This window comes from Cynoglossus semilaevis, chromosome 6 (assembly GCF_000523025.1).
Source record: "Cynoglossus semilaevis isolate Cse_v1.0 chromosome 6, Cse_v1.0, whole genome shotgun sequence".
Classification (NCBI taxonomy): Eukaryota; Metazoa; Chordata; class Actinopteri; order Pleuronectiformes; family Cynoglossidae; genus Cynoglossus; species Cynoglossus semilaevis.
The window spans coordinates 17,152,362-17,166,089 of record NC_024312.1 but is presented as its reverse complement, the minus strand read 5'-3'; the positions used below and the strand labels follow the sequence as shown (position 1 = coordinate 17,166,089).

General features: G+C 37.3%; 1 protein-coding gene across 4 annotated transcripts in view; it reads right to left on the bottom strand.

Annotated features, from left to right (window-relative positions):
* LOC103380429 (cGMP-inhibited 3',5'-cyclic phosphodiesterase A) overlaps positions 1-13,728 on the bottom strand; it is a 118,334-nt gene that overhangs the window by 95,753 nt on the left and 8,853 nt on the right. The window contains exons 6-9 of one of the 4 annotated variants that reach the window (XM_008312409.3): positions 12,136-12,203; positions 1,404-1,517; positions 1,097-1,126; positions 1-44 (exon numbers count right to left, since the gene is read on the bottom strand). In XM_008312409.3, the coding sequence (XP_008310631.1) occupies positions 38-44; positions 1,097-1,126; positions 1,404-1,517; positions 12,136-12,203 (219 nt within the window). In that variant the 3' untranslated portion in view covers positions 1-37. Of the gene's footprint in view, positions 45-1,096; positions 1,127-1,403; positions 1,518-5,812; positions 6,784-12,135; positions 12,204-13,728 lie in introns of those variants that run through there. The other 3 variants (XM_017033305.2, XM_025056018.1, XM_008312411.3) reach the window with 3 other exon arrangements.

The window sequence follows — 13,728 nt, the reverse complement described above, 5'->3', positions numbered from 1 at the left end:
ATTTCCCTTGAAATGTAAGGTCCACAGAAGAGACTCCTTAGAGGCTGAGCACAAAGACAGTAGAGAAAAGATATAGAACTTCTGTGTGAGTCACATGAGAGAATAACACTGAGAGTTACTCATTCTAGTCTTCAATTCTAATTCTTGCAGAAGTTAGCCTGTCACAGTTTTCATTTCACTGCTGGTGTGAACATACAGCTGTCTCCTGAGTGCAGTACCAGCGGTGGACTCTGTTAATGTCTTCAGACTAGGGCTGTGAAATGAACGCGTTAACCCCATTTAATATGTGAGGATGAATCTGATTAAAATCTTTAATGGATTTTAACCACTGGGCAGAACGGTCATATTGTTTATGCAATAATTCAACGGTTTATTCACTCTCTGCTCTAATACACAGTCCGTACACATGTTATTATTTAGATGTCTAATTATTATACATAAGTATTATACATAAGTACTATATATTTCTGGTAGTATTGGAGTTTTGCGTATTTTTCCACATACATCCACAATTACAAACATCTACTGGATGTTTATTTGTATTTTCTTTCTAGCAATTTACAGGAAAAAATGCTAGAAAAAAAATGTTTTTGTCTTTTTTAGGAGGGTTGCATTTTCTGAATTAATCACTATTAATCATGACACATTATGATCATGACTAATAATGATTAATCCACAGGTATCCTGTATTTAATCTGATTAAATATTTTAAATGACTGATCTTTAATTTTAAATATAAACCACGTGTTCATGTTAAATATTATAAATATAGCACTTTTGAAAGATTAAATAAATGAGAATGAAACTAGTAAAAAATAGGACAAATATGACACACTGTTGTACCATGGCCTGTTGAGGATGTTTGAGAGAACATGAGTCTGATTCACTAAATTACATTATAAAGTTTGATTTTTGTGCATCAGTGGAGCACTACCAGTGTCTCCCATGGTGAAAATAGTTTTGTCCTTATATGTTATGAGTACTATCAGATTCATAGAAGTTGATGTCACTGTGCCATTACATACTCCATTAAATAACTTTAAATTAGTATAATATAAACTAAAAATCGACGTGTCTGTTGGGCTTTTTAACTTACCTGCGCTTGAGTCGCTTTTGAGGAAGTGCTCTGAAAAAAACAACAATAAAAATTCAAGTCATGGAAACAGCATTGTGTGACATATGTTATAAAAACCTAAAACTTTTTACGCTTATATGGTGTTACACAGTTATTTTCATTTTCTTATCTAAGCGCTGAATGTACTTCAGGTTTTCTCTATCAAAATTTCATTTTTGACCTGATTGAACTAGTGCCACCTGCTGGAAAAGAGTATTAACAACGGTCACACGTACACAAAATAGGTGGGAGGGAGTGGGTGGGGAGACGGGGTTCAGAAGCAACTCACCTGTAGATGTTTGGGTCCAGCTGCATGGCTGTGTCCTGAGGTAACTGGGATAAATGAACTACTTTAGTTTTCAGCTGACACTGCTCTGTTTCATTCACCCACACGTCAGGTAGTCTGTGAAAGCACACACAGAGCCAGTGGTCACGTGATGGAGCTTCGCAACAAGACCAGTTTACAGACTGACATCGCCCACGTAGACCACATTTCCAAAAGTAATGACCTTGATCAATCAGTGAGCAATCAAGTGGCATCAAATAGCTGCAATTTGTGTGTGCAAACCTGGGCTCATAATGTCAGTTATCAAGACATCATCAAGTTACTTCATCAAAATGTTAAAAACAGGATAGATAGAAATAGATTTCTGAGACCAGATTTGGACAAGGTAGGAGAAGACCGTGGACAGAAAGTGCTGCTGAACGTGCATGACCTTTTTTGATACATCTGCCTAAGTTCCTGTTGTAAAACTTCAGGAAAGTGTTGTCATTTGAAACATCCTACGTTGAAACTGTTTCCTCAAAACCTTGGATTAATATTTTGCAGAACAGCTGTTGAGGACCAAAACAACCAGTTATCGTGAGAAAGAAAATATTGATGTAGACAATAACCTCCCTCATGAAGGAATGAATTTTCCAATGAACACCACGGGCATGTGAACTGGACACTGCCAAGTCTCATACTGTACATATAACCAAAGCAACGCTGCTGCCTACTGTTCAAATATGGGTCTCATTAAAAGTAAATGGTTCATCATGTAGAGAAAGAAACAAATATTTGCAACCAAAGATTGTTGAGCAGCTCAAGTCATTCACACAACAAAAACTTTACAATACAATACAAAAGAAATGGTTCTTTCAGCTGTGAAAGCTCTAATTCCATGAGGAAATCACAGTGAAAATAACCTTTTCTGAAAATAAATATGGAACCAGTTACTGTAATCTTTGTAATCCCCATATTTTTTAAAACATTTAAAACATATTCATTTTTGTCCCGACTGAAGGTATAGTCACGTAGAATGACAGACACACACATCCCTGCATACAGATGTACAGTATTGGTCAGCCGATCCTTAATGTACCCTGAAGCAGACTGGTACATGGACCGTGTGAGCACTGGCATGGCAAATCAAGGTGCAGGAGAGAGAAACAAAGAACAAAACTGTACCCCACCCCCCCACCTCATGTCTCCTCCCTCAGCACTCTCCCGTCACTATGTGCGTCATTACAGGAGCCCCAAGAGATGAAGGAGCACACACACACAGACACACATACACACTGCAGTCAGCCAAGCCGGCAGCCACTAAGCCAGATCCCTCATTCACGTGCCTCGTCAGCCCATTCACTAAATGGTGTGCAGGTGCTTCATGTGTAGCACATTCAGAGTAACTGGGCAGCAGTCGAGCACAAGAAAGAAGGAAAAGCAGCTGAAAAAAATGTCTAAATGAAGGACAGCAACAGAGCAAAGTTGGGGACAGAAAAGAGTGGGAGGAGAAGCAACTCACTTTTTACTGTGGCTGCAAATCCTTTTATGGCCTTTTTTATGTGCTTAGAGGGTGGGGTTACCCACATGGGACAATTTAATAATTACTCCAACTAAAAAAAAATATTGCGGTGTATTTCTTAATCTGCCAAAATGACATTTTATAATGCCTCATTGACGCAACTCATCAAATGTGTGACAAACACAGCTGGCCCGGGCTCGTGTTGTTCATGTGCATTAGATTCCCTTGATTTGTCCATCATGGAACTGTAACTACACAATGCAACAATACAGTGTAATCGCAGTATGGGTACAGTGATACGCAGTAAGGGCTCAAACCTGACGAGGCTGCAGCATTTGGAGGTGAACAGGATGTAGTGTTGAACAGAAGGAAATTATATGCAGTACAACAAAGTTTTGTCTGGGCCACATGGAGACACAACTATCTTATTTAACCGCCTGAAATAAAATCAAACTCAAAGACTACGAATGCAGGAAGGCTAAAGCTCCCTGTCTGTGTCCAGCGTTAACCCAGACTATACCCAAACTATAGCAACTATACATCGTAAAACGCTGAATCCATCCACCTGTTGATGGCACACTGAAATAACGGATGTAATCGTGTTTTACTTGGCGAAAAACATGGCTCCAATAAATACTGTGTATAACAATAGAAAATGAAACTTTCCTCAAGAGGAATAGGCGCCCATATTCCATCTTGTATATAGTCAATGGCATATTTGTTTTTCATTAATATTCATGTCATTTTGAACTGAAAATATATAAATATATGTATATACATACACAATATATAATATATATGAATATATATATATATATATGTAATATGTATACATGGCTTGACTTTTCCATTGAAGCTATGCAGAGTCATACTGCTCTATACACACACCTGATCTCTAAAGACTATAAGCCACGTTTGAGGGTTAATCACAAATTGGAATACAAGTCATGGCTTTTGTTTGTGTAAAATTGAACGTGTACTCAGTTGACTCCTTAATGTGTATACAACTGAGTGAGGATTGATTTTTTTAAAATGTTGATCAATGATTGGACGATAATGCTGGTCAATTATGGGATGCAGAGGATGGAACATGGATTTTGTCTTTCAATTAAACTTGGCGTGTGTTTGTGATGTGTTTTTATCCCCTTTAATAATGGTGAGAGCTGGAAGAGAAAGATGACAAGAGGCAGTGGACGAGACAAGAAACAGTCCTGTTCTACATAGCATTAAAGTTTAGGTTAGTTCTGATTTAGTGCCCTTGTAGAAAAAACTAAAAAATGGAGGATGTCTGCACTGTGTTAAATATACAGTAAACATCAGTGTCTGTGTACCAGACGTACTCCAGAATGACATCATAAACATGTCAAAAGGAGTGTGTTGTGGTACTAATGAGTTATCACACAGTAATGTAGCTGTGGCAGGGTGGGCACAGCATGTCACACACATACACCATTTACGTACGTCCTGTGTCGGTGAATATACCACTTCAGATCCCACTCACAGACAAAGTCACACAAACCAAAATATAGACGAATGGATTTATTTTATTTTCCCTATGGGACTGTTTGGCTCACTTCTGTGTAAGCCAGAACTGTTTATTAAGACTGAGGCCACTGTGGGAGCACTAGTGAGGAGACTCCTACTCCGGACTGAGCACCAGCAGCAATACATTTATAAAATGCAAAAAAAGCTTATATCATATACATGGTTTTATGTGAATCTTGGAGACAGTGACTGCATAATTTTGTCATTCTACGAGGCACAGTATATGACCCGCAGGTCAAACTGCAACAGTCACCGCAACCACAGAAGACACTATGTCCATCTCTACCACTGACAACTGAGGTTAGTGTTTGTAGTAGGACTTTCAAAACTAACAGGGTGATTTATTGCTTTTATGTAATAAATGCAATAAATGCATTAAGTGCATTTATTTATCACATTAGTAGGATACAAACATTTAACACATGTGAAGCACCTTCATTATTATTCTTTTTGTTCCAGCAATGTGCAACTTAAAGGAATGTTGATTTAACCTGATTAATTATGATTAATCGTATATATATATATATATATATATATACACACATATATGTATATACAGTAAACCCTTGTTTTTCGCGGGGGTTACGTTCCAAAAAGAACCCGTGATAGGGTTCCGTGAAGTAGAAATCTTTATTTTTTTTACAATTAAATACTCAGAAAAAGAAGAGAAAGAACGAACAAACCATTTTACAGTCTCAACCATTTGTTTCATAAATAAAGTAAGTACTTTAGAAACGTTTCAACAAATAACTTCTGTAATGTACTGTCAAATAATAATTTTAATCATCAACGTGAACAGAAGGCTTCAAATTGCGGAGATTAGCACCGCCCACCGTGAACGGGAGAAAATTAAAAATGATTATGAAAAAAATACAAATTACCTGGTCTTGTTGCGGGCAGTTGCAACCCTTTTTGAATCCTTATTAAAACTTATTGCTGCTGTCTTCCTTATGTTTTTTTCTTCCTTCTTTATGGAACGAACGGAAGATTCATTAATTCCATAATGCCGACCTACAGCCGCATAGCTTTTACCTTCATTTAGCATGTCCAATAGTTTTACTTTATCACCGATAGACAGCATCTTCCGCTGCCTTTTGGTCCCTACCGCAGGTACTTTTGCCGGTCCAGAGCGTTTTGTCGACATTATGGGGTTTGATAAACTCGAAATTGCAAGAGAATTTGCACGTACGTAATGTCAATTTGGCAAGCTGTTTTACGTACGTGTACATATTAAACCGCAACGTTATTGGCGCACAGGTAGAGAAGAAGCGGAGTGACTTTTTAGCCAATCAGAATGCAGAACCGCGTTATAGCAAGGGATCACTGTATATATATATACATACAAATATATACATATGTATATATATTTAGTTTAATTATAGTTTTTACATTGAAAGACAGATCTTTTACTATCTACCTTACCCAGTTTCCTTACTCCACCTGTTCTTCTGCTGCTGCTCTTCAAAGTTCACCTCGGCAGACCATTTTCCCTTATCTTATGCTATTTCTTGCCTTCCTCCTGTTACACCAACCATCCCGATATTCTTTCCTATCAATGCCCTATCACTAATACTCTGTCAGCTAGATTCATGCCTGACTGACTTTAAGCAAATGTGTGTGTCAGAGAAAGGAGGTGACAGGTTGACCAGGACATATCTTTGCTTGAATTGCCGATCTTCTGAAAGGTATCACCTTCTGTTAGAAAGCTAAGAAAAGAGCAGCCTCCTGTCTATGGTGGAGGACATTGGATTCACATGGTTCGCCTGCAGATTCAGTCAGTGATATCATCTGGCACATTAGATACATGCACAGTGACTTGAGGAGAACTTTGGTCTGAGGGAAGGAGTTAAAATTTGAAAAAGCATTGGAACATTTATTTGTATTTTACTGAATAAAACATATACTGTATTTCAACTCAATGGTACTCATCACTGGGATTCACAATGAAAATAAAAGAGAGATTACACCTTTCTATTTTAAGTCTTATTAGCTGTGGACTGGTAAGTCCATTTTAATTTGTTTATTGCTATAATAAGCCGTAATCAAAGTGTAATATCACATTTTTCTTTGACTCTCACACTTAAGAGCACATAAGATATGACGTACAACTAGGTTTCACATCCCCTGTTCAAATATCACAGCCATAGAGCAGTTCATCAAGCAGAAATTGACCATAATAGGTGTACAACTGACTTGCCAATATTCACTGGCTGCTGGCCATTAGCCATTCATCTGTTCCGATGAGAAAATTACATGGGGATAGAACATTTTTAACAATAAATCTCACTTACATTTTGGTTTGGTATAGTTCAGTGATCTTTGTTTCACCTCTGCATCCTACAAAAGATCAAGTGAAGTTTGAATATAAAAAATAAAAATTAAATAAAACTAAAATCAGAATGTAAGTAATCTACCTGTCATTAATTTGACTGGCAAAGAAACACTGGTGTTCTCATTTACAAACTAATTTGAAGTGTAATCTGGATGGTTGGGACAGAAGCATAAGCCTGTATAACTGTATAACACCTCCCATTTTTCTTTTAAGTAGAGGCAGTGAGAAACCAATTTAAAATGGATAATAATAAGGTTGCAATGGAGGTTTTCTTGTTGTACGAACACATCATACCCATATTGTCCCATATTTTATAGTGCGCAATACATTTCACATGAATGCATATCAAACAACAGAGCTTAGAGAATGAAAAAATAAAGACATTGTTTGATTTTATATATAGATTTTGAAAGTAAAGATGTTTTAAATGTGTGATGTTGTGAATTGTAAATTATATGTTTTCTCCTGCAGAGAACAGAAGTATAATTTGTAAAATTGACTGATATCATTTCGGGGGGGCTTAACAGGAACTTAAATTATTGTACAGAGTTTCAGTGCCTGTGGTATAATGCTTTTTGAACCTTTATTTAATTTTAACATTGTAATCTAAGCCCACGCCATTCTTTATCATTGCACAAGATTATCAAATCAGCATAGCCAACCAGCTATGATAAAGGTTGAGTTTACTTAGAGCTGAAGTTTAGAAAATTTACTTTATGTAACTTCCTTTACTTTTCCTAAAATTTTTGTCGACTTAAGCTTTATTTACAACTTCTTGTTAAAGCTTATTTACTTAAGGTGTTTTAGGTAACATTGATAGAATACCTGGAACTTTTACCTCCACACAAAGAGTAAAGAGTAGGTGGTTTGCTTTGCACTCTCTCTACATCATGTATTTGATATGTTTACCTGGTATAAAAATCAGTCAACGGATCAGGGAGTTCACTGTCATAATTGTCACTAAATCTGTAACAAACTGTTAATCATGTCTGACTATTCAGCAGAATGAATTCCCTCACCCACCTATAAATGGTTTGTGAGCAACTATAGTTCTCACAACAACCATCGCTTTGAACTCTCAGCCTCATGGTTGGTGTTCAGAATGGTACACGTTAATCAGTTATCTATTAATCAAAATGGAGTTAATGAGTGTCAGTGTCAGTCAGAGTAAATGGTTTGCCCCAGCATTAATAAACATGAATTCTCACATTTAAGGGGTTGATCATTGACTCAAGGTACTGGGAAACATAAACAGTACAACACTTAATGAACTCTGTGTAGAGAGCCAAGACAGGTGATGACTTGCTACCAGGTCTCTATCTTCATGGTACATAAAAAAACACTATGGCTTGAATTTAAAATCCATTACATCTGCTGGCTTATCACCAGCAGATGTAATGAAAAAAAAAGATACTAATGCCTAAAAGAAATGCAGAAAATTTCAGAACTTCAAAAAACAGGGAGACTCTGAATTGTTGTAGAAAATCTTTGTCATTTTTCAATCCCTGCAGGGATGTCAGTGTTGTGTTCAACTAAACAGGTCTAGATTTCACAATGAGAACAATTAAACTGTGTGTAAATGAAAACTAAAAGATCATTACAATTCATTACGCAGAATTTAGTTACATGGTGCAGCTAATTTTATATATGTGCCATGGCTCAATGGTTAGGAAACGCTTGTCTATGGGCTGGGTGCATCTAGAATTGTTTGGGATTTTTTTTTAGAACTTAAATGCAAAACGCGTGCACACGTTGAAGTACTGCACAATGTGTAAAGTTTTTACAGGTTTAATTTAGTTGAACAGGTCCCTGTGAAAACCCTATTGTTTTAACAATGCAATTATTTCCATACACCTGTCTTAAATCACACTATGCTTTCCCCCTTCTCTCACCTCTGCTCTGGTTGCACATTAATAGAGAAGTCCTGACTGTGCCTCATTAACTCCCATCCCAATACACTTAGTGAGGAGCTGAAATGGGTTACAAAACCATCCAATACAGATTTTACATCAATGCTGACTTACACAACCTTAAATTATGTTCACTTTGAGGAACAGGCCAACCAAACAGTCTCAAGCTACAAACATAAAGCCCCGAAGAAATAAATTAATATTAAAGCCAGCATCAATACTTAGGATGTTATTGTGTATTTCCTTCACCACCACCCTAATTAATTATTGTGCACACTCATTTATTATGGTCATTAATGGAGCACTTAACAGCCAAAAGGCAAATGTATGACTTGGTGGCATCACCAGATTTTCCTGCACAGACTAAGCCAGGAGGCATCTGACTCTCATTTTCTCTTATCTTTTTCCAACTCTCTCATCATCATTTATTGTCTCTGGTTTCATTCTGCCTCTTCTTCACAGTTCTCTCCCCCGCAACCATTTTGTTCCCACTTCCATTTCTCACTTTCCGCTATTCTGTCTCAGCAATTCACTCTCTCATCCATCCTGCCTTTGAATCTCTATATCAATCACCATCTATGTCTTTCTGTTTGGAATTAATCCGACGACTTCTTCCTGATCTCCAAACTTCATCTTTCTCTTCCGCTCCCCTTACCTCATTATTCCTCTATGCACACGATTAAAGTCCCACTGGAGGACGGGGCGGTTGCAGAGGTGGATCAGGATGGGTGAGAGCAAAGGGATATTAAGGTACAGTGTGTTCATTTGAGCATGCCCACTTTAATGTCCTTTATGAGTTATAATTATACATTTCTTTTTCGATTGCTGTCCTTGCTCTCTGTGCTATTTGATTTTGAGGACAATGCAGTACTGTCCGGTCCTACCCTATTACTTGAATCAGTAATTGCTGCTAGTTAGCTGGGATTGTGCAACTAGAAGAGGATGAGCGCTGAAGCTGATGAGGACTGAAGCTAATGAGGACTGGGGAGAGCAAATCAGAGCCGTATGTGTCTAGCATATTTTCTCCTCTTCAAGTTCATCCAAAGGTTACACTCTATTGCCATAATAGACAATTATAAACTAATGATGACCAAAAAAAAAATACTGTGCACAGAGCTACAGGAAGGGACATTCAGGTCCAGGTGTTATTTCTAGTTCAATGTATTAAAAATATTTTATGGAGCCTCCTTGGGCTTCATGCTATTATGTGTAATTTCACACCATAAAAATAAAGATTATCAAACCATGTTGCTATTCATTTGGGCAGATGTGACCACTTTCTGGAAGAGGTCTTGGTCGGGTCCTAAATTAAGATGTAGTAGTTGATACAAAAATGATCTAACACCTTTCCAGCTCATCAACAGGGATTTCTCTGGAAGCTTAAGCTCCACGGCTACATCAACACTACAGACATAAATTACTGTACCTTACCTGTTACCTGTTCTAGGTTATAGCAGACTGCCATTGTCCAAACTGTTCACACAGTGCAGAGATTTTTTATGAACCAGAAATATTTTTAAACTTCTGATAATTATATTACAGATGCTAAATCAGATTTCCTCGCCTTGGAGTAGGACCTTCTTGCTATGGTGCTGCATCTGTGGACACATTTCCTTCACCGTGGTGCAACATAAATGGCTCTGGGAGACTGAGGAAAGGCATTAACGTTTCATTAAAGGAGGAGAGATGGGAGTGTAGAAGAGGGTGGCCTGATCTCAGGGTGCCCCAGCCATGTCCTCTACTGGTAGGGACTGGCCCTCGTACAGAAGGTGTCAGGGCTTGGTGGTGATGCAGTTTACACATTTAACCCCTCTTGAAACACAAGGACCAACAGGCGCAAAAGACACAGGGACCTTCAAGAAATCCCCTGCAGGTCCCTGTGTCTTGTGCGCAGGTGCATTTGTCCATTAATTCTGCAGACAGACTGAACTGTAATATATGATTGGATTTTTCAAGCACTTAACATTTTATCAAATCTGAATTAAAGCATGAAATACTAAAATATGTGGTTTCTGAATTGTAGAGATGTATGCACACCAAATGTTCACTTTTCATTAATAGATATTAATAATGTTACTATATCTACAGTATCTTATGTGCAGTTATTAGCAATTATAAATAACCTGAAAACGACTGCAATGGAGTAAGACTGTAGCACATGAACATCCAGTTGCATGCTACTCTAGGTCATTTTGTTATCTAAAAAAAAGGCTAATTGTCAAGGTACTGGGAAGTTGTTCATGATGAAACTCCAGCAACCATCTTTTAAACTAGCTGTAAGGCACTGAAAGTCCATTAAAGGACCTTTTAGAATGAGCCATTGGCTTCAAACCCTTCACAATTAGAGCTCTTTTTCCTCCCTTGATAATGCTAAAATTGCTTGATTCAGAATTATCAAGGGAGGAAATGTCATATGTGATATTGAAGACCATCACCACCATGTACACAACACTGAAGGATAATCATAAAACCATCAGCAACAGATAAACACATGTCCTACATGGGCACTTACAAACTACTCTTCAGCTAAAAAAGGGAATGTTTGTGTGACAGACTGAGCCTTTAAAAACCAAACTTTCCTCTCACTAACATCAATCTGTCTTTGGATCAACACTGAACCACAAAAACACTGACTGACCGTCTGCTATCTAAACATTCACTAAATCATGGGCAACACCATCACCAGCAACTACAGAATCTCCTTTTTCAGTCTTGTGCCATTTTGCTTGTTTCCCAAACTAATTTTCAGCTGTTAAGACAACATTTCATTTTACACAAAAATGTGTAACACAAAATGTTTATGACATTTGTTACTTGTTGTCACTTTCGAGTGTTGATAGTGTAACAGGACATTGTTGTCTCTGTTGTTTGTTCATTAACATCTTGTACATTTATGCAGTATATTATGGATGTACATATACTGTATTTAAAGGTAAACATCCAACGATAGAAAATAATTAATGTATTAATTTGTGGCTTTTACAGTCATGTACACAATATGATCTGTGCATTCCAAAGCCAAAGGTTGTGGTCAGACCTTGTTGAGTGATGAAAGGAACTTCATTAAGTGGCAACAGTGTTTAATTGGTTTATAAACCGGAGTAAAGAGTTGACCTAGATAAGACCACCCACCGCATGTGGATAAGTGTGCTTTGGTCCAACTATTCACTGGGCTGTTCATGTAAATAGTTGTACATTATATTATGCAGTATATTTAACATTGAGACACATTTTTATTTGTTAAAAATACTACCGTTACTACCTCTGCTTTACAAATCTAACAACACACAGATCTTTGATTTATTCTGCACTCTGTACAATTTGTATCTTGTACATGCATTTCTATTTTTGTGTATATTATATAATATTGTGTATAGCTCAAAAAGATAAATGCATAAGTAAAAACGGTCAAACACAGTTTATGTACATTGGAGATGTATTACTCACATGTCCTCAGGTGTCCAGTGTAGGAGAACTTTCACCTTCCCAGAGCCCTCTTTCCTCTTGGCCATCACCTGCACAGAAACAGCCAAGCACACTCACAGGTTCAGTTACAAAAAGACACTTCTCCATATGTTACCAAAAAACATGTGTGACGTAGATTTAATGTTAGGATTTAAAACAAATTTGTAACATTATATGGTTTAAATAGATTAAAGGTGCTGGAGTTGGGTGGTGGTGAAGTAATCTGTTTTAATTCTGGACTGAAGAAACTTCAAAGATTTTGCCCTCATCCAAACTGCATCTCTGACGAATAATTAGGCCACATGCTTCAAACGTCACATCAAGCACCGGTAATACAGCAGCTGATCATTACACTAATAAGCAATGTGAGCCATCTTAATAATGCATGTGAGAGCTCCAATAGGAGTTCTATTTTCGACAAGACCCATTTCGCACTCCCCTTCTTGCATCACAGTGACGAGGATATGCAGCCAGACTCAGACAAATGTTTTCAAGTATTTGGACTTAGCTGGGAGCTGCTTATCACAACATCACACGCAGCCAAGAAAACAGAAACCGGGTATAAATCAGTCACTTCTCTTACTGAACTGATGGCACATCACTTGCTTTGTCTATCTGCATTTTATTTTCGGGAAATAACCTATTAGCACAACAATATATATGCTTTTTTAAATCAACTCATTACTCCACTTATTGAATGAATGTTACTTTTTTAAAGAATCCTTGCCATCTATCACGCTGTGCTGGTTTATAGTAACATGGGTCTGGAATCCACACAAATATTGTCAGTAGGAAAAAAAAGGCAAGTAAAATAATCAGCAGTGTCAGAAATAGCCACAGATATAATCGTTTGCGTCAATTGAGTCTTTTTTGTGAAGAATGTTTATTTTTAGGACAGTGAATGAGTTCACATGTGGAGAACTCCTCTTACGCACATGAATATCTGAAATTATTTTTATGACCCCAGGGACTGGCGGCAGCATTGATGGAAACTGGTTCGAGGACAGGAGGGAGAATGTTCCACTGAGAGAAGAGACAGAGACCTAGAATCACTCTCTCCTCCTTCAGTTACTACGTCTAAAACTACTACTACTACTACTACTACTACTACTACTACTACTACTACTACTACTACTACTACTACTACTACTACTACTACTACTCTTTTTCTACTGTTCCACATGTTATGCAAAAATACAATCATCATAACCATATACCACTAGGGCAATAATACCAATGATTTTGACTCAAACAAAAGTTTACAAAAAAAACAAAGAAGTAACACCTCAGGTAACTTTGAGCAATATCATAACAATGATGTGAACTGAATACAACTACACAGATGGAGCATTAAAAATAGTATGGACGCAAGTTATTATTCATAATCAATATGATCAATAGTATCACAAAACGTATGTTTTGGTAATCTTAAAAATATAATAGAGGTTAGAGGCACTACCTGCTTGCCACTGTATCTCTGACTGGAGTAGACTTCAATGCAGGATTGACAATAAGTAGAAGAAACAATGCTATAGAAAAATCAATGAGGTCTTATTAATGGACTAGAACTAAAAC